This window comes from Vigna angularis, chromosome 11 (assembly GCF_016808095.1).
Source record: "Vigna angularis cultivar LongXiaoDou No.4 chromosome 11, ASM1680809v1, whole genome shotgun sequence".
NCBI lineage: Eukaryota > Viridiplantae > Streptophyta > Magnoliopsida > Fabales > Fabaceae > Vigna > Vigna angularis.
The window spans coordinates 10,213,585-10,240,346 of NC_068980.1; the positions used below are offsets into that span (position 1 = coordinate 10,213,585).

General features: G+C 30.8%; 2 protein-coding genes across 2 annotated transcripts; one reads left to right on the forward strand and one right to left on the reverse strand.

Moving 5' to 3' along the window:
• Window positions 1–393: 393 nt before the first annotated feature.
• LOC108332848 (homeobox-leucine zipper protein PROTODERMAL FACTOR 2) lies at window positions 394–5,742 on the reverse strand. Its single transcript, XM_017568147.2, has 8 exons — window positions 5,677–5,742; window positions 4,898–5,410; window positions 3,648–3,746; window positions 1,712–1,912; window positions 1,428–1,599; window positions 1,065–1,330; window positions 867–962; window positions 394–771 (listed from the first exon to the last, which is right to left on the reverse strand). The coding sequence occupies exons 1-8, from the start codon at window positions 5,737–5,739 to the stop codon at window positions 394–396; spliced, it is 1,788 nt and encodes a 595-aa protein (XP_017423636.2). The 5' UTR covers window positions 5,740–5,742.
• A 15,563-nt stretch (window positions 5,743–21,305) lies between these two features.
• LOC108333767 (vascular-related unknown protein 1) lies at window positions 21,306–22,516 on the forward strand. The gene is made up of 2 exons (XM_017569242.2): window positions 21,306–21,693; window positions 22,178–22,516. Exons 1-2 carry the CDS (start codon window positions 21,385–21,387, stop codon window positions 22,298–22,300), a joined length of 432 nt encoding a protein of 143 aa, XP_017424731.1. The 5' UTR covers window positions 21,306–21,384; the 3' UTR covers window positions 22,301–22,516.
• Window positions 22,517–26,762: the final 4,246 nt, after the last annotated feature.

Consider the following 26,762-nt stretch of genomic DNA (forward strand, 5'->3'; position numbering starts at 1 on the left):
CCCGTTTTATGAGTATAAATCAACACTATCATCCTTAACAGAGATAAGTCATTGGTCTATATGTGTGAGGACTTTTGTGGTAACCATAGTACTCTGCATTTACGTTAGTCACACTTAGGGGAAAAAGAAAAGTATCTCTTATGGTTAGAAAAGGATGGAGGAAAATTTTACATTTATAACTCTCAATTTTCCACACCTTTCTAATCACTAATAAAAAAAAAACCATCATTTGCTAACCAAATAACCAATAATAATTCATATCACAGCAAAATATACTAAAAGTGAGAAAAGTATATACCTGTACGTGAAAGAGCGAAAACAGTCATAAATACTGCATTAAATATTTTCTCACATCAAATGCAAAGCTCCAAAGCAAAGTCACTTAGGAAGTAACTAGAAATTTGAATCATCCATCCAATTATTGCGATGATTATGATACAGCACTGAGTTTGTTATAGAGTAAACAGTATCTGAAATGACTTTGTATATGGTTTCGATTGATTCAGGAGCGAGATATGGCTTACTAGTGGTACTTTCAACTATGTGGAATGCAATAGTTAGAAGACTTCGACTGTTTCTATCTTCATCTCCTTGCAACCTTTCAGGAAGAATGCTAAACCCTGATGGTAGGATCATCACTTTGTCAGGGTTGGCTCCGTGTACAAGAGCTGCCACAGCTGACGCATCCAGTGGAGCATACACTATATACGAACCTGTTGAGTCTGTGTAACTCTCTTGCAGAAAACAGATTACAAGCTTGCCCTGTGAATTCTAAGAACATTGCAAACAAAGGGTTGTTCAGGTTTAACGTTAAGTTTGAAGAAATTGATGAAAATGAAATTTAATAATCAATGATGTTGACTTACATGGGCTCTCATCAGGGAAACACGATTTCCTGGATTTTCACCCTTCAGCATTGAAGCAAACTCTCGAATAGTATGTCTATGTGAAAGTAAATCCCACTGCAATCATTCATCAAAATGAAAAAAATACAACAAGATGTTAACTTTTTCTTATGATAATTTATAATATCTGAAATGCTTGAAAGAAATTATGGAGAAAACCTTGGTTCTGGAATTCTCATGGCGGAGGAAGTTGAACAGTCGATTCCGGGAGACATCAAGCCAAACAGAAGTTGTGAAAACGACGGATGTACCTGGAGGCTTTCCAGCTTCTTCCATGTTATTCTTCACCATGATTCTTACGTATGGGGAATGAGCCATTTGGGTCCATGGATTGTCTGCGGTGGAACTCATGTTTCCACAAAATGTTTTCATCATTCTATCTGCCAGTTGCAGCAAACTGGTCCTCCCCATTTGGGCTATAAAAACTGTTCACATCAAAAGAAACAAGCAAGTTTAATGGAAGCAGTTAAACACACTATAAACTAATGTCAGTTAAAATAGAAGATATCAGAACATGTATACCTCCTTCTTCAGCAACCAACGGTGTTACGAATAGTCTTTGTAACCATTCACCATATCGAATTAAGGAATTAATCCAACGGCTTGCGCCAAAAGCTAGAGTGGAGGTGAATAGAGACTGGAAATATTGGTCCACTTGACTATCTTCTACATCTACATGCTCCACCCATGTGACCTAAAAATGGAAAACAAAGTAAAACCAGTTTTTACGGCTTCCCAAAATGAACACAAAAGGAAAAAATGGTTAACTTCATGATGCAATCATTTGAATCCTATAAAAAATCAACCTTAGAGTGTCCATTAGGCATTAACTTAATTAAACATCCAGATGGTTTTTTCCGAAAATTGGTGGTCGGGGAAGGAAGAAATTTCTCCAATGATACATCTACAACCCCCCATGTGTTATGAGATAACTGCTTGCTGTACCTTCCAAAATAACACTCCCTGGTCAATAAAACAGGCGTAGGCAAATGAAGTTCTGCGCTCATCTGTGAAAAGGAAAGAGTATACATCGAAATGAGGACAATATTCACATTAGTTTCGAAATTCTAATGATGTATAGAATATTTAACAACGATAAGAACATAACAGTTAGCTTAACTTAAACTAATAAAACATAAGTTTCTAATATGTTCTGCAATAGCAACCATTATAGGAAGACCTTACACTGCAGCTACGATCGGAGTCAACTGTTTGCTGTGTAATTTTAAGGAAAAGCAGAAACATTTTTTCCGTTTCTTGTGTTTTAATTCAGCTGAGAACAGAACTTTCACAGAAATCTGTTACAAAAATTATTGAATTCGTTGTTAATTCCAACCATAAATCTTTAGAAATGCAAATGGGTTCCCGAGAAAGTGAATCATCCCTTGTGGAGTTACTGTCCGCATGCACAATTTCTTCATCTCATAAGCTTAGGACTAAAGACTGTGTACTCTTATGCAGTCATGGTCGACTTGCAGAAACACAGGGACTTAATATGCAGACCTCCATGTGTGTACTTGAACATAATAGAAACATTACACTTTATTACACCTTTGGGAATCAAGCGCAACCAAAATCATGTTCCACTTTATGAAAATTCACTCTAGAGTCAAGTTCAAAACATCTCATAGTACTTTTAATTACAATTACAATTTTTTGACACCTGCCTTACGAAAAAGACTGTATCATATGCAAACTGCAACATAGTGACCCTAACCTCATTTCTTCCCACTGTTATTTCCTCTAACATTATTGCTTTTTAATAACTCGTCTAACTATAATTGGCATCCTTCCACAACCTATGAATTACAGAGGAACCACTGGAATTGTCTAAGAAGAAATAGTGGGCAATTAGCAAAGATCAAGACCACCTTGAAGATACTTTGCTTAGTAACACAATTAAGGTAGTGTAAGATATTGACACATGTTGAGTGTTTTTGGTTTAATAATTGTTGATGAGTATGATTTTAGTGTGTAACAAACAGATAACAAGAAACCTTGTCGACTTATGTAACATTTTCTGTCATGACTACTCAAAAAAAAATGTTATCGTGTATAATGTATGCTCTCACCATTCTAATTCATTGAGTTCTTTTGTATTGTCTTATTTTATCTTTCATTTTTCTTGATATGTTTTAATCAGCAATATAGAATATATGTACATAGAGTCTTTATTCCTCAATCAACACTTCTATTAATGTTCAACATGACCTCTAATCTATAACATAAGAAGCATATTTAGTAATGCTAAACAACCCATGACTCACTCATTTTCTAAGCAACACAAGCAAATTACCCTCAAAAAGAAACATAAGATTGTTGTTCTTATATTCCAAAGTCTTTTACTTCATCTTTAATCTAAATTATTTTTATTTCAGGTTATCTAGATTTAGGTGTACATTGCTAGTTAAAATTCTCATTGAACTGTTCTAATTTTGTGTATATTTTCTTTAAATTATTTCTTTTCACATTAATTATTAATTACTAATTATTATGTACATTTTCTTCAAAGCATTGTGTCTACAGTCTTAACAGAAACTGTAAGCAAGGTGTGAAAGTGAAGACAGATATTCAACATATTAATAACAGGTTTCTCAAGCCAATTGCCAAATAAAATGGACTTTTAATATAATATTTCATTAGTTGAATGTACTATTTTTAAGTCAAAGAAAATACACTTTTAATTTCTAACTTAAAAACAGAATTCTAACCTTACAAGAAGGGGTAACATTCTGAACTTACCACCTGCAATCTGTTATCATAGCTTCCATCCCCTCCTAACAAAGTTCCTACTATTGTCGCTTTTGAGACAATATTGTAAAACACTTCAGACCATTGATTCTGGTTAATATCCAACAAAAAGAGATCAAATATATCAAAGAATGAGAAATGAGAGAGAAATCGATTTCCTATACAGAACAATTTTTGGCACAAAAAATATCATGCATGTGGTACTTCAACTCATATGTGGATATAACCCATCATTTATCATAAATATATAGAAAATGATTCATGGACCCTTTTATCTTATTTGCTACTATTTCATACTACTTATAATTTATAATAACTACACTTTTCCACAAATTTGTCATAAAACTTATCTACTAATAAAAGTCTGTGATTTCTATTGTTATTTTTTACAACAAATTGTCACAAATCCCATATTCAATAAAAATAAAATAAATTACTGCCACTTTAAATTTTGTCTTGGATTTGACTCTGTCCCACTATAGTTAAGTTTTAAAAGTTGATTTCTTTTTATCAAATGGTGAAGATATAAATATAAATTGTAGGTTGGATTAAGATGCAAATAGGATTCATTAACAGATGAATTGTCAGAAGAAAAGTCCTAAATTGAATAAGTATTGAGACTCCTGTTCAGAAAAAGTTAATCATTCCTCCTTTGGATTGGACTTGGATTGGACTTTTGTAATAGTGATATTACAAAATATATTAAAGCAGAGGAATGTTCAAAATATATCACCTGACCATGCTTTGGAATAACATATCTAAATGTCAACTTGGATAAAAGAGCTTAGGTGATAAGACTTCTCTCATTAGATTTACAGTATAAACAAATGAATATACTATATATATATATATATATATATATATATATATATATATATATTGCACAATTTTATATATATATGTATTTGTATATGAACAGAACAAACAAATTAGTGTAAAAAATAGTTTAATATAAAAAATAAAAATAAAAACAGAAACAGTGTAAAAGAATGAGTTTATGTATGTAGAAGATAGAAAACAGTCTAAATTTTTATGCATACTTTAACTAATTACTTATATATTATTTTTCAAATTTGATTTTTAATTAATATAATCTAGTTTTAACTTAATGAAAATATTATTTTTACTTATTTAAGAAAAAAACAAAATCCCTGAGTGCAAGTGCCCACCAATTGAGAAAAAGTAAAATTAAACCCTGAGTTGTATTCATGAAAAAGAAAAAGGAAGAAGAAATAACTGACCACATCCATGAGTAATTCAACAATGCAGATTGGTGCCATGTTTATATAGGTCATAGCTCTTGAACCTTCAGAGTGTGAAGTTACAGTGGGAGTCACAGTAGTTGTTATTGGATGCTCAGTTTGATATGTGTCAAAACTAGGTAAATTTTGAGACTCTCCAACCTCCATCAACTTAACAATCTCGCTTAGCATGGTATCAACCTCACCAAACTGCTTCAAATATTCAGTATCATTCAAAATCTCACAGCCACTGTTTCCCTGCTGTCGCTGCCATAAAGGTTGCTCTGCAATGCCAATCTTTGCCAACTCATCCATGCCACGAAATGCATGCTCAATGATTTCACTTCTCATAGTATATATAGAAAATCCTAAAAGAAGGTCGCTGGCTCGGTCTTCTTTGGAACTAGAATCCAATAAAGGAATATTAGCATCTGCAAACTGTGCAGAATCAGCAAACTGTGCAGAATCAAATGCCGATGATCCACACCCATTATTGTTTTGCAAGGTATCCATCTGAGAACATGAATAAAGCATTATCTTAGGTTGTTGAAACAATTTAAAATCATGTTCAATGTATGATAAAATAAAAAGCTTTTAATCAGATCATCAAGCTACGTGCAATTTTTTTATTCTGTTCAGCAACTAAATCACCAAATTTTTAAGAATTTTATTAAATTCAAATTCTTACTTCTCCTGATTTTAAAATCTTGATGAGAATATATTGCATCTCAAACATTGCAAATTAGATCCAGATTTTATAAATTTCAAAATTAGTTTACCTCATAAATCACTTCCAAATCCTTGAGTCCTAACTGATTATCAGACATTTCTTTCTCCTCCATAGTGATAAGCTGTCATATTATACATAAACAATGTTACCAGGAAAGAACTATCTTCATAGTAAAACCCTATTTCATAAAAAAGAATGAACTTGAAATTATTATACTTACATCTGAAATGAGATGTGACGATAGAAGACGAAAGGAATGTGATCAGTAATATTGTGATGGAGACTCAAAACTATGATTCTTAACTACATTTAAAATATCTTCTGATAATGGAAACATGATATCAAAATCTTAACAGAAAACCTTCTGATAGGATACATTAATTATGACTATATGAGTGGTTACAGAAACTAATTTTATTAAATAATGAAATAATATGTAATTATTAAAATAAAAAATGAAAAATATTAATAAACAATAATTTTTTTAAATAATTAAAAAATAATAATTTTATAATTTTTTATTGTGTAAATTGTTTTTTACTATCAATAATCATTTGAATTAAAAAGGTAGTTAATAAAAGATTTTTATTTTTATTTTAAATAATTATTTAAATTTGAAAAGTTATTTATTAAAAGGATAAAATTCATATATACATGTATATATATATATATATATATATAAATTAAAATTTTAAAACATAGTTATTTAAAAGATAAAAGGTTGTAGACAAAAGAATATGTAAATCTCTTTTATATAATTATTTCAATTTAAAAAAATAATTAAAAGATAAAATTGAAAAATAATTTTTTATTGTAAGTAATTATTTAATTTTAAAAGAAATATTTATCAAGTGTGAAATTTAAAAAAAAAATGTTTATTTAAATTTGAAAAAATAATTATTAGAAAGATAAACTTTGAAAGAGCAACCAATGAATTCTTATAACATCCCAAAAACAATATTGAAACCATAAAAAAAATATTACATAGTTAATACTCAATAAGATAGATTAGTTAACAAGCTGATAAAGAAATATAAAGTCATTTTTACAATCATTTAAAATAATCATAAAACTAACTTTGTATAACTTTATATACAAGTAAAAGTATCAAAACTATGTATAAGAATAATGTCTCAAAAATCACTAAGAAAAGGATAACTAAGGAAATAAAATACTAAATCTACTACACGTCAAAACCCTCACCGCCTAGTGCTTGCTCAATCATCACATCATCAAGCTTTGTTCACACCCACCGGATAATCATCACCCAAGAAAAATAACACATATAACAAACAACCAAGAAACATACAAGAAGGATAAGCTAATTGTAAAATGATTATTCATATTAAGGTAAACATACAATTTTCAAGCACACAAAAAGTAGAACATCATTCCCATTCACACTTACTGACTCAAACTTGGCCAAACCCTTTACTATATAATATAAATGTCGAGCTATGGAAGGTTTTACACGTGTCTAGTGGAACAACTAACTCACTCAAAGATGCAACACAAGGTTAGTCCTTAAAACGCCTTTTGCTATCATGAAGAAAGGCCCCCGGGATAGGACCCCCTACTCCTCTCACGACATGAGTCATTACTCTCTAATTAAGCATGGATGATCATTAGAGTATCAAGATAACCTCCATATCAACTTCTTACAATTTATACTAATCCCACATAAAACCACTCACAAGAGATTCCTCCTTGGAATTCCCATTCCCAATATTTCATTCACGCATTGATAACCTCATGACAGATTGCATCCAAACATAGGAAATCATGCAACATCCACAAAAGAATAAAAAAAAAACAAATCAAGTATCACAACACACTTAAAAATCAACTTGGAAAAACATGTTGACTGGCGTCCAAGCGCCCAAGACCGGCGCTCAGCGTCGTAAAGACAGTGTGTTGGTGCTTAGGCGCCCCCTAGACTGACACTCAGCGCCCTACAACCGGAGAACTGGCGCTCAGCGCCATGACAAATGTAGTACCTCTTTTTCTTTGACCTTGGATACTTCACTCCCAACTTTTAATACTCCCTAGAACCCTATAAACAATAAGAATCCCCTAGAAACACCTCTGTAACTCCAATTTGCCACTCCAAACCTAATCTAAGCTCTTTAAGTTATCAGAACCCATTTATTCCTCTTTTAACATTAATTCCATTGCATAAGCTGCATAAACTAGTTTTAAATTACTTAATAACAAACCCTAAACCCTCCAATTCAACCCAGAATCACTCCCTTAGAAATTCACTACCCAAAACCCCCTCATTTGGACAAAAATTATGCAAAACACACCCTCACAACTCTCTACTGCATAATACAAGAGAATTTTACTGGTTTAAAGTCTCAACAAGTCCTAAATGACCTTAAATCAGTCTCCATACTTATACCTTTCTCAAATCAGCATTCCCTCACTCACCTATTAAAACCCAAATATCACTCTAAAATAGTAGAAAAATGAACTCAAGTGCTCTTTCTCAATCTAACTTCATAATATAACTATTTTAGAACTTAAACTAATTATACTAGACCCTATGACCTTTACTAAACTGCAGATTTCTCTTTAAACTCATTATTCCAAAATTTGACATATCAACACCCATCAATTTAAACCACCAAGTAGTACCTCAACCATTTCTTTTCATTAATATAATCTCCAATACAGTTTTGCATTTACTACCATACTAATTTCAATATACATGCACTCGCACAACATACATGCACATACATATAACGTAGACACACATCATAAAGCACAGCAATCACTTATTCACCCAATTTATAATATCCAAGTTATCATAAACCAGATTAAACACATCAATAATAGATTTCCAACTTCCTACTACATATATGAAATACAAAATTAGCTTCCTTACCTTAGTTAGAACTAACTCGAGTCTCTAACACTCGATCGTTGCTTCTGTCGCAAGAAAATTCTAAAAAAGCCTACAAATCACCAATTGATGATTGAAAATGGACCTTAGAACCTCAAATTGACTAAGAATTAAAGGAGAAACAGTTTTGGTACATACAAAAACAAATTTACATGTATGATCAAAGACCGAGAATAGAAGGAGAAAAATGGATAGAAACTTACTTGCGCTCTATTGCAAAAATTGATTGGTGGCTACAATTTAGCAGTGATCTCCTAGGAACTTCCTGATCGTCAAATAGATGATCCAAGTGTAAGAAAACTTAAAGAGAATGTAGAGAAAGTTTAGAGAGTTCTAGAGAGATGAAGTGTGTTTTAAGTAATAAGACGACTATATGAAATTCTATTTATATTATCCACTTATTTTAAAATAAAATAATCGGTCTCATTATTTTAAAACATCTATCTACTCTAATACTCTATTTTCTAAGTTCTTATAATTTTATTAGAAATATACCAAGATTTTTTTTATAGATAATTAATTTAATTTAAAAAAAATAAAAAAATGTATAAAATGTATAAAATGTATAAAATAATTATTTCATTTTTAAAAAGAAGTTAAATTTAAACTAACAAGTGGTAAACTAATTATTTAAGTTTAAAAAATATTACTTAAACAAAGTAAAATTAGAAAAAAAAATAGTTAAATTTAAATTAAAGGAGTATAAAATTTAGTTTACAGAAAGCACAGACTTTAAAGTAAAGTATAAGTAAGGTATAATGCAATCTCTTCCTAATTACCTTTTCTTATACCAATGGTTTATAATTTTGTCAATGACTATTTTCTTATCCATCCACAATAAATTAAATATATAAAAAGTACCAAGATTGGTTTTTGTAACAGTTTTTTAGTAATTTCTTATTACCACTTTTATTCTCATTTATATACCAATTAATAGAGATGATTGATTTTGTAACCACTTATACATAATTACTTTTTTAATGTAAAACTTCTTATAATTTTGTCCGTAATTATTTTTTAAACTAAATAACTGTAAAATAAATATCTAAAAGATACCAATAACATAATAAAAGAGATTATTTTTTTCAACAGTCTTATTTGTGTAATATTTCATCAAGAATTTTACCCTTATTTATATTTATTAGTAAAGTGGATGCAGAATAAGACTGTTGAAAAAAAAATCAGTAAGATAAAATTAGAAAGTAATTTATATCATCTTGCGTTTTGTGAGTTCATAGTTGAGGAATTAAGTTTCACTTTTCCTAATATATGTATAGGATTTTTTCTTAAAGCAAAACCTGAACATCTATTTAATACTAGTACCATGAAGTAATTGTTTGAATAAAAGAGATTGTTTTTTTCAACAGTCTTATTTGTGTAATACTTCATCACCAATTTTACCCTTATTTATATTTATTAGTAAAGTGGATGTAACCATTTTATCATATTACTTTCTAATTTTACTCTTACTTATATAAATTACTCTTATTATTTTATTTTTAAATTTTATAATTAATTTTTAAAACATAATTAATTAACTATAAAAGAAATTACCTTCAATAAAAATTCACCTATTATCAAAATTATTTATTTTATATTATATGATAAAAATAATTTTTCTTTGTTATTATAATATAAACAATAAACAAACGTTGAGTCGAAAAGACAGGGTTCCATTATTATTTATATAATAGTGAAAATGACAATAACACATAATAAATATTCCTCATAATATTCTATCATCATGATATCGTGAAAAATACTATGCCTATAAATGTATAAAGGTATACATTTAGATAATTATATTTAGGATGAGTTATATTAGAAAGCAATTTAAAACTGATAGTTATAGAAAATATTTTAAAGAGGATATGTAATCAAATAAATAAAATAAAATAATTATTTTAGTGATTCTTAAAATAAAAATATTATTAAATTATTAAAAGTTTAAAGAGGATTGATTTCTATAACCCCTCGTAAATAAATATTTTTTTTCTTTATGAACAAAGTTTTATAATTTTTTCTGTAACTATTCTTTTAACTCAAATAACTAACAACAATAAAATAAATATCTAAAACATACCTGTAATAAAAATGATTGTTTTTTTTGCAACGTCTTTATTGTGTAACATTTATTTGTGTAATATTAAATTACCAATTTGATCTTTATTAATACTTATTAAGGATGATTGGTTTATGTAACCATTCATAATTATTTTTTATGTACACATTATTACTTACTAATTTTACTCTAATTAGTATAAATTATTTTATTTTTAAAATTTTATCTCTTATAAACTCTTTTTTTTTCATTTCACTATCAAATCTCTTAAAATAAATAACAAAATTTATGTCAAATTCCTAAAATCCATTCACTCGTTACAGAAGTGAACAGTTAAATAAATGATTTTTTTTTACTGTTAAAATCTTTTTTTTAATTTGTTTGAATTATTCAATTAGATCTTAATTTTTATTTAATTTAATTATTTTTTTATTTGTAAAAATGATTAAATTATGTCTCTTCTCTTAAAATTTCTAAATAAATTATTTTTATAAATACAATTAACTAAAGAAAAAAAGTAGAAATTGAATAATTCAAAGAAATTGAACTAGAATGGGAGGGGACAAAAAAGGATTGTCCTCTTTTTTTAATTCATAAGTAGAAACAAATATACTGAAAATAAGCATGTATATTGTTTTTAAGACTCTGTAATGTCCCTAGATCATATCTACTTGAAAAGCTTTAACCTTCACTGATCCATATAAGTGCATCTATTACCAAAGACTCTTTTTCTATATACGAGTTAGTCACATTTTGTTCCAAAGGACCCTGTAGATGTTGAATCTCTGTTTTCCACTTCATGCATTTCATCAGCTTTCATAATGGACTTCCTTCCATGAATGAGTTGGTTTTTTCGATGTGAGTCATTTGCATTGTCACTTATACAAAAAAGTGTTAACCACAAACCATATACAGTTATAGTTACAATTTTTCTATAGTCTTTTTCCTTGTCTGGTCACTTTCTTCTTACTCAACTGGTCTTATTCCAGTCTTAATTAAATTCAGACTAAAACCTTGCAGCTGTGTATAACAGATTCAGTGTAATCTGATTCCAAAAAAACGCACAACAAACATACCCAACAGTTCACTTGAAAATTAGTACTCGTCCATCTTCAATTATCCGAAAGAAGTCTATTTATTACTTCGTGTTAGTAACCAAAATCACTCAAACTAAAGGGGTGTGTCGACTTATATGAATCATTGACACTATACAAAAAGTGGAAATCTCAATCACAAAACTAAACAAGCTATAACATATGAAACTACTACTATTGCAAAGGAGCATCAGAAACATATCCATCAAGGCTTGCTCAACTGACATCTCATCACCTTCTGCTCACATCCACTAGATAATCATAGCCAAACCAAACCAAAGAAACATAATAACAAACACAACAAAAACAAAAGGATAAGCTAGATTGAAAAACAATACATCATATATGTTAAAACATTTCACATAATAATCATATATATAATATAGACCAACTCAAGCATCTTAGCATACAAAGACCTAAATCGAGTATCCAGACTTAAAATGAATGTCGAGCTATGACGAGTTATGCACTTGTGGTGGTCACTACTGTTTTGCAAAGCCCTTGCCAATTAAGTTTCACCCTATCACGCATCACAAGCACCTAGACTAAGACCTCTTGTTACTCTTACTACATGCATCAAATCTCTCTATATGAGAATGTATGACCATTAGAGTGTTAGGAAAATCTCCAAGACTGAGCTACCTGCATTCATTCTAACACACTTGAACCAAACTAAGAAGTTCCACCTTGGAACTAACCATCCAAACCTTGAAACCATTTGAAGCTATATATATATATATGTCCACATACTTTCATAATTGAATATCACCATATATTATCATTGATCATGCATCAAAGTGCAATAAACAACCCAATAAGTCATCACAAAACATTTAAAACATAAACATTTAAGTACCCAGGGTGGCACTCAGGCGCCTAGAAGCTGGCGCCCAGCGCCCTAGCTTCTCTTTTTCTGGTGCTCAACTCCCTGGTCCATGGAATGGGTTGCTTAGCGCCCAGTTTGGACACTCAGGCACTATCAGAAAGATTTTACTCTTTTTAGATTGTTTCTCCCACTTACCCCACAACTTCTAAAGATCCCTAGAACCCTCCAAACTTTGAAAAAATTCTGAAAACACAGCTGTAACTCAAAATGACCCATTAAAACCCAATTTCACTCCTATAAGCTACCTAAACTCAATTCTACACTTTCCAACTCTCATATTAGTTTACCAACTACCTAACCAAGTCCAATTACACTCATTAGCACACCCTAACACCTTAGAATATTCACAGCCTTTCTGTTTTAAGTTTTTACCATAGCAAACCTTTAATTTGTGCTAGCAACACCTAATAACTCACCCTAAAATGACCCTAACAATTCTAAACCGAATTTTTCCTCATTTAACATTCTAGACAAGTCCTAATAGGTCTAATAACATATCTCTAACTATCAAAAACATTTTACACTCTTTATTTCAAAATCTCACCACTCAAAACTCCCTTTTTACACTAAACACTTCAAATAGGAACTACCTTTACATTACACATCAGATTTCAATCACAATATCCCTCCAACAAGTCCTAAATTACCCCATGACAACACCTAGACAATAGTTTCCTTACCTCTACCCCAAATTCTCAAACTCACACATGCAAAACCCTTATTTTTAGTCTTAAAACTCAAGAATTTAACTCATTCCACATCACAACCACTTTAAATTCATTTTTAATCACCAAAACTACTTTATCAACCCAAATCATGATAGTACATACAATGGTAACACACCATACCAAACATACAAACATCATACCATCAGTTATCTTCATTTAATCAAAAATAGTATTAGCAACAACATACAATTCTTCTCAAATCATCTATCAATCATAACATATTCTAAATTCAAGCTCCAAAACGGATAATTAAGACAAGGTCTAACTTCCTTTACCTCATAATAAACTGTCTGACTCTAAAACGCTCCACCACATGCTTAAAACGCAAGGAATTTATAGATGAATCTACGAAACACCAAATTGGAAGCGGACAAAGTCTTTAGAACTTTAGATGAACCAAGAATGAGTAGAAGAAACAAGATTACACATACAACGACACTTGCTTCTTCCAAAAATAGATTAGGAAAGAGAGAGAGAAAAATGAGTGAAGACTTACTTGTTCTATGATAGAAATTGATGGCTAGAAATGTAGACCTCTTCGTCGTGATCAATTAGACACCTTCTAATCATCAAAGAAATGACTCGGTAGTCAGAATTCATAGAGAGAAGTGAATGGAAACAAGGAGAAAGGATTTTAGAGAGATAAACATTGTTTTAAGTAATGTGACTAGTTTAGAAAATTCTATTTATATTATTCAATTATTTTAAAATAAAATAACTTGTCTCATTATTTTAAAATACCTGCCAACTGTAATACTTTATTTTCTAGATTTTTACAAAAGAAATAAATATTTAAATACTTATAAAAAGAATAAAAAAGAGGATTAAATAAATCGAAAACTAAAAAAAAATTAATATAAAATGAGTAATATATAATTTAAATGACTTTTATTAATATCATAATTGAAAAAAAACTAAAATTACCTTATTTTTTATAAAAAATTGTCTTTTTATCATTTTTTAAATTATTCAAGTGATTTTGAAAATATGTTTTTTTTAAGTTTACGTAGCTATTTAAAATCTTATAAACACATATAGAAAGGATCTTATATATTAAAATTTCAACCTCTTATTATATGAAATCAATCTAAATATTTTCGAAATTCATACAACTTTTATGCGATAAAATACTCCCTTAAAATCTCATTTTATTCACTTGTTGGACTATATGACAAAAGCAACAGATGGAGCACGCGGATGTATTTTTTTTACGTCTGGAATGACATGTTAGATTACAGTGAAAAGGAAATAAAGAGTATTTGCCTAAATGTAATACTTTTCTACTTTAGTTTGGTCCCACTAATTAGTATTGGATTCAACTCAATTAATGTTCATGTTTGCCACTAGATTAGTCTAGTTATTTTTTTTTCTTATAAGAATTTCCAACTAAACCATATAAAGGATATTATTGTGTAACGTATTGATGATTAATAACAGCATCTCCCACGCTCTCACAAGAATAACAAAACTTATTATGTTTTTTTGTTTTTTTTTCGGCAAATATTGTTATGGAAAAAGTTAGACTCACAGCTTCATTAGCTTCCTTTCAAATTTTATCAATAAGTTAATTTTATAGCTCCTAAAAGAATAGATATTCACGGCCTTAAATATCTAAGTAATAATCGATAAATATTTGTTGGTAATTATGAATAGGTATGGTTGGTTGTTAAACTTCATCGATGAATTTTATAATTTGGTTTTCTTTTTTTTTTTTTCTTCTCTTCTCCTCCTCTATCATTATTTGATAATTTTAATTTTTACCATTATCTTAGTTATATTTTATTAACAAAATTAACTCTTCTTTAGCTTGTAACCTTAATCTTCATTTTTTATATTTAATTTAGTGATAAGAAGTTTTTGCATCAAACTAAAGAGTTTGACAACCTAGAGAAGCAAGAAGATAAAAAATATATGAGATCATGAAGTTCATTTGGCATTGGATGTCACCTCCTTGTTGAGGATAAATACAACCACTAATCTCTATTGTATTAGAGGTTTGCTAACATACTTAATCTTTTTTTTAAGTTGATATATTTTAGCAAAGTGTATCGAGTTTTAGTAGATAAAAATACTCTTATATTATGAATTTTAATAAGGTCAAGGTAATTGAATAATTTTCATTCTCAAAACTAAAAAAAACAAAAAACCCTAAATCCTTACTTATCCCTCTCTCATCCCTCATTCCTCTCAACCCTTTTTGTGTCATCTTTCTCACTCTAACATTTTCTCTATCATCTCTATGATAGTTCTAATTGAAAAAAAATCAGAAACACTTACCTACAAAATCAACATTTAAAATATATGTGAATTTAGTTTTAATAGTTATTGACATGATAGTTATAGGTTAATGTTAATACGATTTCTTTTAGGAGTAATAAAATCAATATTAATCCTAAATTTGTATTTTATTAAATATTGAGTATTAAAAATACCGAAAATTTAAATATACCAATTTCGTTATGGACCAATTTTATGTCAAAATAGTTATTTAATGTTATCAATTAATATTATGATAGTGATGATTCGTATAGAATAAATATTCTAGTATATACATGACTGGTCACAACACATATATATTTGAAAACAAAATTGCTACGTGCTGAATGCATTGTTTGCTAGAGAGTTCTTTGAGGGTGAAGTAGATTTTAATAAGTCAAATTATTCGTGAGGTTTAGCATGAGTCACGTATGGGGGTGGTGGAAGACAAATCTACATTTCCACTGAGACGAAAAGTTCAACGACACAGAGACATCGTGGTATAGGCTCATGTGTGTTTTGTCCTCATAAAACAGTCACCCAGGTTGAACTTTTGCAAATTTCGCATGTGTTGTGTGGTCCATATACATCTTTTTCGGTCAAATCGTTTTCTCCTTTTCGATTCCAAGTGATATATCATCAGTTTGATTAGTTCAAGATTGTCTTCCATGAATTTTATCAAAGGTTAATTTTCCATGGCATTGGATTCTTCATAACCATGTACCAGTACTTTCATTTTGTCAGCGAACTAATACTTCTGCAGTTGAAGGAGAAGAACTTCATACTTTCAAATATGGATGCTACTTCTGTTAAAATCCACAGCTGAAAGGTGTAATTTTGATTTAATTTGGTTGAAATTTCAACTGAATCCGGTTTTAGTTTCCAAATTATTTTAATTTCTCAAATTAAAATAATACAGTTTCAATCTTTTAAATTTATTGTTTCGAGATTAAAATTAGTTTTGAAAGAATAATTGTAGCGTTTAAAGTTTAATATTTAGAAAATCCTTTTTTTTTTTAATTCATGGACTTTTATTTTAATTTTGAAAATAAAAAATATATATTTTTAGTTTAAAAATATTATAAGGTTTGCAATTTTTTATTGAGTTATATACTGAATATTTTTTTAACTATACTTACACTTCAATTTAAAAAGAATTCATAAATCTCTCGTTTACGTTAAACGTACACCCTTAACTTACTGGAAACTAGAAAGTTAGTTAAAAGCTGAAAAACGAACTATAGTAACTAAAACTTGTTGAACTGGTTTAGAAAATAATTAATAGTTGACAAAAGTATATATACACTAGTACAGGAAAAGGATACGGCACCGGTTAATTTCACTGATAGGCCTCGGTTTTTGAACCGAGGCATATTCAGGCGAGACAAAAAGTAGTAACCTTTCTGCCTCGGTTCTAAATCGCGTTATTTTTTCTGTCTCTACGGCCTCGGTTAGAACCTAAACCGAGGTAGTAGGATTTTTTTTTATTCTATTTCCAAACCCAGAATCCCAGATTGAAAACGTTAAAAATGAAAGAAGTCAGATAATTCATTCATTCTGTCACGCCAAACAAACCAAAGATTTCTTCCCATTACAGTTCAAAAATCTAAAACAATCAAGAATTTCATAACAGAATCAGCAAAATTACAACATCCAATGTCAAAATTCTCTCCACAGATGCAGCAAAATTACATACTCAGAAGCAATATTACAAAACTCAGAGATGGATGAAACAGAAAGTTAGAGAAGCCAAATTTCTTCCTCTTCGCACATGGTGAAACAGAAAGCCAAGTTTCTCTATTCTTCCCCAACGGCGTGGCCCGCCGTCCCTCCACCTCCTGCCCCGCCACCCCGACGAAGCCTTCACCGGCTTCTGTCCCGCATGCCTCTGCAAACGCCTCTGTAACGGTGAAAACAAGGTTTTAATCGGTGGAATCGAAGGGAAATGGTGAAAAGGAGAAGAAACCCTAACGGAGGGTTTAGATCTATGAATGTTTGAGTGCAGAAGGCTTACCGTGACGATGAAAGCCTTGCGATGAGGAGATCCCTCTCTCGAGCACTGTGGAACGGCAGCGGCCGACGGCGTGGTTGAACGGCGACTTGCGGCGAGAGGGGAGAGGGCGGGAGGGGAGAGGGCGAGAGGGCGAGAGGGCGAGAGGGCAGAGGGCGAGAGGGCGAGAGGGCGAGAGGGCAGAGGGCGAGAGGCGAGAGGCGAGAGGCGAGAGGCGAGAGGCGAGAGGGCGAGAGGGCGAGAGGGCGAGAGGGCGAGAGGCGAGAGGCGAGAGGGCGAGAGGCGAGAGGCGAGAGGGCGAGAGGGCAGAGGGCAGAGGGCGAGAGTGCAGAGTGCGAGAGAGCGAGAGTGCAGAGTGCGAGAGAGCGAGAGTGAAATTCGTGATTTTAACCTAGGGTACGGCCTCGGTTAAATTTCAACCGGGGCCTAATTTCAGAGTATTACCTCGGTCAAATTTGAACCAGTGCCTAAAGCCTTTCGGTCACAGGGAATTACCTCGGTTCGCCTTTTACTCGAGACAGTAAAGTTTATACGCATCGGTTAATATACAACCGAGGCATATAACTACTCAATATTTACGAAAAAACCATCGCGTTTTTATATGCTTCGGTTTCAGTAAAACCGAGGTATATATGGCGCGTTAAAAAAGGCTTTTTTTACTAGTGATAGTAGAGTAGTTAGAGATATAAAATCACAAATATATACATATCTATATAATATTTTTATATAATTTTTATTTTATTTTATGGTTAAAATGTTTATAATAGTTGTTTTCAATTTCTTTTTAACTCTTTAAATGTTTTTCTTTGTAAACGGATTATTTTATTTACATTTTAGTTTCAATTATTATATTTTTTTCATGTTATATATATTCCACTATCAATCTTACATTACAGCTTTAAAATATTTTAATCAAGTTTGAACTTAAGTAAAACAATATATACGTAAGTAGATGCCAATTATATTTTCGTAATATTAATTATCCCATTGATTAAAATAAAAACTTAAATATTAAAAAATAATAATAGTAGAAAAAAAATTGTCTTCCAGTGTAGTTTTCAATCTATCCGTATACCCCGTCAACTTTGTGAATCTGAAAACTAAAACGTAGCAATAAAACGGATTGTCACACTTACCAAACTTAGTTTAAAAAAATCCATTTTTTTCTAAATTTTTTAATTGGATATATAGTATAATCAGATAAACATTTTTAAAATTTTAAAACCTGTTTAAAAACCAGAGAGGAAAAAAAATGGATTATCTTTTTAATTTAGGAGTTTTGAATAGTAGGTTTTTTGTGGGGCACGGCAATAGTAAACTCTTGAGAATTAAAATTAATATCCTTTAATAGGATCTTTGGTGACGTAGTTTAACAGGTGAAGAAGATAAAAAAATCATGAAGCAACATCATCAGCAAAACAATGAAAAAAAAAAAGTGGTTAAAGAAATGGGCAACAAAAAACGCAAAGTCACCATCTATCTTTATTCTTTTCAAAACCATCGTGTGTTTGTTTATGATTTAAGTCAACAAAATTAAACTCTCAATACATCATTCCACCCAATCATCATGCCTTACTTCTTTATCTTTTTCAACCATCACTACCTTTAAATTATGAAACCAAGAAACTTAAATAAAGTCACCATTAAAAAAATGCAGGCCCTTTTAATTCTCTTTACCTCCTCAATTATATCGTGAGATTTTCAAGACTCTATGGCATGAAGAGATGGATGATGCCCAGCTTTTTACAAATTTAAACTCACACTTATATTTTTAATCATTTTTATAAACTCAGCGAGTTATAAATATAATAGTTTAATTTCCAAATCAATTAATGTCTCGTCTGTAAAAGAAGAAATTTAATTTGAAGTTTTTTAAATATTTTGATGAATATGGGTTCAAATCAGATAAATTGACTGAAGATGGAGTAATCGTTTCTTCCATTTTCTATTTCTTATCTTCTTTTTAAGGTTTTCCTCTTCTTTTAAAATTTTTAAATTCTTTTCATACATTTTTCCCAATAAACTTATGTTAAAAAACACGTACGTAACTTAATTGAAGATAAAACTATTTACATAAATATAAGTACGATAAATTTGTTTAAGATCATAACTTTATAATGTTTTAGAAGTGATTTTCTAAAAACAATTAAAACACAAACTTAAATATTGAAATTAATTAAAGTATTAACCATTTTTCTACAAATCTACTTTTATATCAAATAATATGCTAAATGAATCGGAAGATTCTAAAAAAATTCAATTATATTTCTAGTTAGCTTCAATTTTCAGTAAGAACAAAGGTGGGACACAAAAGAAAGTCAAGTGAACTTGCTTTATATCCAAATAGTCTACACATTTATACTAACACGTGGAACTTAGGAAATTCATTTTTGTAAATATTATATTATATATATATATATATATATATATATATATATATATATATATATATATATATATATATAAAAGAAAGGTAATGATGATAATGTATATAATAGGTATCTGATGGAGTAATACAAATCGATCTGGTCGATTACACTTTTGTGAGTCTAGTCTGATTCATCTGAGCATTGAGGACAGTGATGAAAACTCATAACAAATTCTTATATATAAAGATCGATCGGAGAATAGAATAACCAATCAGATAACAACTAGTATGGTATGTCTATATAATAAATTAATTAATTATCATTATATTTTTCCACAATAAATACATAATTACACACTTCCTCACAATAGATGTCATCTTGCGTTCTTCCACTGTCTACATCTTGTTTTTTATTTGATAATTTTTTTTCCATTTTGATTTTCTTTTCTTGTAAACATTCTTATTCTGTAAGTGAGAGACTGATGATTAATAGAAATATAGATTAACTCAAAAAATTTTAAGCAAACTATATAAATATGTTTATAATTGGATACGTTTGAATTGAATTATATATCCATCAATTCTTCTCTCAAATATTTATTATACATTCAACTAAAACTATTCCATTGATACATCCCCATATATGTGAGAAAGACATTCTATCTAACCATCTATATAAAATCAACATTCCTTCATATTAAGTTTTTATAATTTATCATATAAATTACTAAAATATTATTAATAAGTTAGAATCTATCTTTCTTAGTAAAGTTTATTAATGGTTGAGTCTATTATTGTATCTATTGTCAAACGAATTACTTATTAATTTAATTTCATATACAAAATGTATACTTTTCAATATAAGAAAGATGTGTTAAAAATCTAACTTAAATGGATACAAATTTAACTAGTTGCCTGTTTTTTAATTGAAACTTAAAACAAGATTTGTGATGTTTTGCATTATAAAGAAAGAAGTTAAGTGAACTGTAAATATAAAAGCAGCAAAAAGAAAAAGAGAGAAATTGATTACGATATATTGTGAGAAAGATATGAGATTAGCTTGGCGAGAGTTTGAGATTAGAGAATGAATGAGTTAAGTTAAGCCGAAAGAAGATTTCCAAGGTTCTATAGGTAGGGCGAAGCAATGACTAATTCAAAGCAATAGTGGAAAGTTAACTCCGGCATGAAGAAAATTTTGCAAACCTCTTCCCACATACCACAAAGGTCAAACACTCACACATAATGACACATACCTTAGTTTAACTTCCCCTACTCTATGCCCCACCCCAAGATTCCAAACTCCTCTATATTTTATCATATTTCTTCATTCTTTATTGCATATATGTTATAACTATACTCTTCGTTTCTTCTTTAAAACTTCTCACCACCCAACCCCAATAATATTTTCATCATCGTTCCTTCATCTTATCTTCTTGGTGCAGCTTCTATGAGTTCTGCCATAACCAAACCTCCTACAAGTGAGTGCGACTCCTCCGAGGAGAGTGGTTGGACTAAGTACTTTGAGGATTTCCTTAACGACCATCGTATTGATGATCACAAATGTTGTTCTGTGTCTTTCTCTGGTGTTGATAGCGACTCCACCCTCTTTTCCTGTGCTGCTCATAAAACCTTAACTGATGATGACACCACGCAACCTCAGGATTCATGTTTCAGGAAGAGAAAGAAGATCAAAACTGCTTTAGGGGTTGATGATGCTTTGGAAGATACTGCAACTTCTCCGGTCAAAGGTTCCAAGGTTCATTATTTTTCTTCTTTTCTTCTTCATCTTATATATGCATTCGTGTTTTCTCTTTTCATTTAGTGAAATTGATGGGTCTTTTGGATTCCCAACATATTATAATTATTTAATTTATTGAAAATATTGTATGAGAACCAGTTTAACAAAGCAAAAGGGAAAGGAAAAAATGGAGAATTTTCAGGCTAATTTGATAAACTCAATGCACTTTTTATTGATCATATATGTATAATTATTTGTTACATTCTTACTGTTTGGAAGAAAAGAAAAGATATTTGAGAAAAATTTCTTCATTAATTGAAGGTTGGAATTATTATCGTATCTTTTTCCTTATTAGCTTTCCCTAGATTGAAATGGTGTCCTTCTTCCGACTCAGCAAAAGCTTGCAATGCATATACATGTTGATTATGGAACTAAGTTGATGAACAATTTAAGTTTTTTTTTTAAAAAAACTAACAAAAGTTGTTCCTTTTTGTTTTTGTAGGGAAAAAAAACTACCCCAAGAGAGAGAGATGAAAGTCTTAGAAGTGACAACGACCAGACAGAACTGAAGAAGAAAGGTCTTTGCTTAGTTCCTATGTCGATGATAGCGAAATATATTGGTTGATTAATTCCATGAAAAACCACTCAATATATATGCATTTGAGAAAATATATCCATTGACACCCACAGGAAAAGAAAATGAATATGGATGTGCAACAAGAAAAAGGAAAATGAGAAAATTGTGAATTCTTGAGTGTTGAAAATACTTATGAATTTCTCTCTCTCTTAATTAGTGCACATAATGGATAATCGTTTTTTAAGGCAAAATAGAATCATGCCAGACAGCTAGAACATGTTCTATATATATAATGAATCAATCATTGTTTTCAAATTTATAAAGTCGTTTTATTTGTTTCCAATGGCATCATTTAATCCTTTACACTATATCAGTAGCACTTTTATATATTTATTTATGGAACATAAATCTATTATGAAGCAAAGACTACCCATTATAGAAACTATATTTGAATTCTAACAAAAGAATTCAGCCCTTAAGACTGTATAAAACTAATCACCCAAAACTAGAATCAAAGAAGAAACATGTGAAAAGAGTGATAATAAGCTATACTTAACTATTTTATTTTATTTTATTTTCACTAAAAAATTATTTTGAGAGAACTTAATTGTTCATCAACTATTACTTTTTTTTACATAAGTATTCATTAAACTATCACTAATAAAAAATAATATAAAAATTAAAATTTGATTTAATTGGTTTCATCAAAACTCAATAAATATTGAATGAGATAATTTAAAAAGATAACTCAAGTATTTTAAGAATTTAAAATTCTTAAAATCAAAATAACTTAAATTAATTAAAAATAATTAATTTCTTTTAAAATGTATTTTAAATTAATAAAAATATATTTTTAAATATCCTAAAAGATATAATAAATTTGTAAATTTGTAATTTTACTCTTTTTCACTCTTCTCATTTCACCCACGAATATTGAACTAAGTTCATCCAAACTGAAGGCATAATCGAGTTGACTTAAGCAAAAGACTCATTTGAGTTAACTTGGATTGAAGGTCGAGTTAAGTCGGTTTAGTCGAGTTGGGTAGGCCAAGACGAGAGATCTTGCTAAGTTGGCCTAAGCCGTAGGTCTTGTCTAATCGGCTAGGCCGAAGTTCAACGAGTCAGTCTAGGTTAAAGGACGAAACGATTTGGTCTGGCCTAAAATTTGAGACGAGTCATAATGAGCTGAAAGAAGAAACAATTCGGATCAAAATTAAGGTCAAGTTGGCTCGGTCTGGGCCAAAGGTCAAGCCTACTCGGCCTAGGTTAAAGGACAAGTCGACTCGACTAAGGTCGAAGGTCGAGTCGACTTTACCTAAGTTGAAGGTCAAGATGAATCAGCCTAGGCCGGAGGACAAAAAGATTTGACATTGAAAGTCAAGACGAGTTGGTCTGGGTTGAAGGACAAAATTGTTCAACCTCGACCGAAGGTTGAATGCATTTGGCTTAGATCAAAGGTTGAGCATATTTGGCTCAAGCAGAAGGTTGAATCAATTCGGCACGAGTCAAAGGTCTAGTTGATCCCACACGGACCAAAAGTCAGGCATGATTCCACTCAAGACAAAGGTTGAGTCAATTTGGCCTAGGCCAAAGGTTAAGCTGATTTAGGACAAGTTGAAGGTAAACCAGATTTAGTCTAGACCGAAGGTCAAGCTGATTTGGTCTAGGGAGAAAGTCAAGTCGATTTACTCTAGGGCGAAAGGTTGAGAAATTTTGGCCTGATCCAAAGGTTGAAACAAATCATCATAGTCGGAAATCGATCCGATCTTTCCCAGACTAACGGTCAACCCAATTTTGCCCAGACTGAAGGTCAACTTGATTCTTCCCTAAACGAAGGTTGATTCGATTTGACCTACGCCAAAGGTCAACCCGATTTGTCCCTCGCCAAAGGACAACCCGATTTGTCCCTAGTTGAAGGTTGAGCCGAGTTAGCTCGGTTCAAATGTCGAGATAAGTTGATTCATATCAAAGGTCGAGATGTGTTTATTAGGTCAAAGGTTGTGTGACAAGTCGTGACGAATTGTATCAGATCATAAGTAGTCATAACTAGACTCGGACCAAAAGTCAAGGCAGGTCAATCTATGTCGAAGGTTAGCTCGAGTTATCCTAGTCGAAGGTTGAGACGAGTCAACTCAAATCAAAGGTTGAGATGACTTGTCCCAATCCTAAGAGCAAGGTGACTCAAGATGAGTTTCCCTACGCTGAATGTTAACCTAAGTCTACTTGGGCTTAAGGGTAAAGTTAACTTATTAACATATTTTTAAAGTAGAATTAAAAAAATTTTATCCAAAAAATAAAATTAAAATCTAAAATATTTCAATTACTCCATCAAAACAAACTATTTTTTAAATAAAGAAAATTCAATCAAAAGTATTTCAAATATAATGTATTTCAAATTTTTATAATTAAATTTGTTTTATCCAAACACAAGGTTCAGTTTTTATCTTTATAAATCTGCATAAAATTTTTATAAAATTTGTGAGAGGATTTACAACTTTATTCTAATAAAAATTATAATTTAATTGTATGCTCTTATTTGTATTTTTTTTATGTGAGTGCGCTTATACTAAAAATGATTATGTTTTATTATGATGATCAAAGACAATGTTATATAGCAGGATAAAAGTTGGTGTTGAATATTTTTATTTGTACAATAATATCAATATGTTTCACTTATGTCTCTTCGACCTCATAAGTGCGTTATAGTTTGAATGTTTTGTTGTTTGTGCTCCGTGTTTGTAAGGGAGGATTTTACCCTTGTAACAATGTTGTCATCTCCTTTTGGTTTAAGACAAAATCTCTCTAATTTTTGCTTGAGAACACTCAATGAAAAATGTTTTTAAATGATAGATACATTGTTTACAATGCTTGGAATTGTTTGAAGTGAAAAAAAAGAATGTTTTCATTGGTTCCTTCCTAAATTGATGTAAAATTTCGCTCTCAACTTGTTGTGACACTACCTCTAATCAAGAATCTTAATGGGTTTATGAGTTTTCTTTCATATATGTTGCAACTCCTCTTTAACATCGTGTTCACTTCGAGGGAAAGTATTGTTTACGCAGTTTTAACAGCGATGATTTGAAGTGAATTACGTGTTCACATGAAGAGAAATGCGCGGACAGATTTGAAGGGAAACGCGAGATCACGAAATATTCACTCACTCGCGAATGTGGTGAGATTTGGAGGGATGGAATCCAAAAAGTCTGAAGTGTCCCTATATCTGAAAATAATTCCAGTTGCAATTTGTTGTTTTTTCATTGCAAGGTTGGTTGTAGATGAAGAAGATAATGTTGATGGAAGATGAAGAAGAAAGTGGTTGATGAAGAGAACGAGTGTTTGAAGCTGGAGAAGATGAAGAAGAGGAAAGCGTATTTGGTTCCAAGGAACCCGTATTCGGTTTCAACCCCATGAAAAACAACAATGCCAAGTTGTATTCGGTTCCTATTGCCTAGTATTCGATTCCACGAATATGAAGAAGGAGAACTGAAGCTGTATTCGATTCCAATGGTTGGTCTTCAGTTCCAATGCTATTAAGAAGAAGAAGGGAGTGAGGCATAGGGGATATGCTCTTCTCCAAGGACTCCATCCTCCTCCATTTGATTTCCTTGGCGCGAGATTCACTCACCCCATTATCCAAATTAACCATCAAAACGGTCACAACACTGGAAGAACTCATGTGGAGGGACTCCAACTCAACCTGAGAACAAAAACTGAACTTGAAAGAGGAGTGAACTAATTGAGGGTCAGCATTGGACAATTATGCTCCACACCCACCAGACCCCGCGAGCAACCACGCCTTATTGTGTTCCAAATTCGTCTTCTTGCCATCACTCAGTCCCCTCTCGGAGTCCCTCCAGCGCCGGGAAGGTTGGCCACACAAGAAAGACTGAATTCCCAAATCATTTTTCTGAGCAAGGTTCTGAATTTGAGCTTGTTGTAGTCACAATAGTGATCTACGGAGAAAGAGGTTTGGGCACTGGTAAGGTCCCTGAAATCAGTGCAGGGGCCTTGGGATAAACCCATTATGAAATAGATCCCAACAACAAGCACAAAAACCCATAAAAGCAAAATGGGGTAGAGAGAAAGAAAAAATAAGAAGCAATGAAAAATAAAAAATTGAAGCGAAAAAGGTTGAGGGTGCTTTGCTTGTGGGGTGAGGGAGAATTTTTACAAAATTCATTTTACTAAATTATAATTTTTTTACATTTTAAAAATTAATTTTAATAATTATTTTTAATTTTTTACTCTTTATAAACATTTTTACAATTAAATATAACTTTAACAATTATCATTTTATTACTTTAATTACTAGAGGCATTTTGATAATCTTTAATTTCTACCAATTAAACAATTTTTTTTAAATTTGTCACATCAATCAAATCCTACATTAATTCTCACAAACTTTATTTCCAAATTCATTCTCATCTACCTCCAAATCCACTCAAATAAATAACAAAAAATTTACCTTCAAATCTCCTCAAATTCATTCAATCACTCTCCCCCAAATCGT

Excerpts from the sequence above, each read along its gene's own strand:
- LOC108332848 (XM_017568147.2), bottom strand. The coding sequence starts at position 5,739 with ATGGAGGAGAAAGAAATGTCTGATAATCAGTTAGGACTCAAGGATTTG. Across the intron at positions 5,411-5,676 it reads ATTTGGAAGTGATTTATGAG|ATGGATACCTTGCAAAACAA; the intron begins GTAAACTAATTT and ends TCATGTTCTCAG. Across the intron at positions 3,747-4,897 it reads TTGAATTACTCATGGATGTG|AATCAATGGTCTGAAGTGTT; the intron begins GTCAGTTATTTC and ends GATATTAACCAG.
- LOC108333767 (XM_017569242.2), top strand. The coding sequence starts at position 21,385 with ATGAGTTCTGCCATAACCAAACCTCCTACAAGTGAGTGCGACTCCTCC. Across the intron at positions 21,694-22,177 it reads CTCCGGTCAAAGGTTCCAAG|GGAAAAAAAACTACCCCAAG; the intron begins GTTCATTATTTT and ends TTGTTTTTGTAG.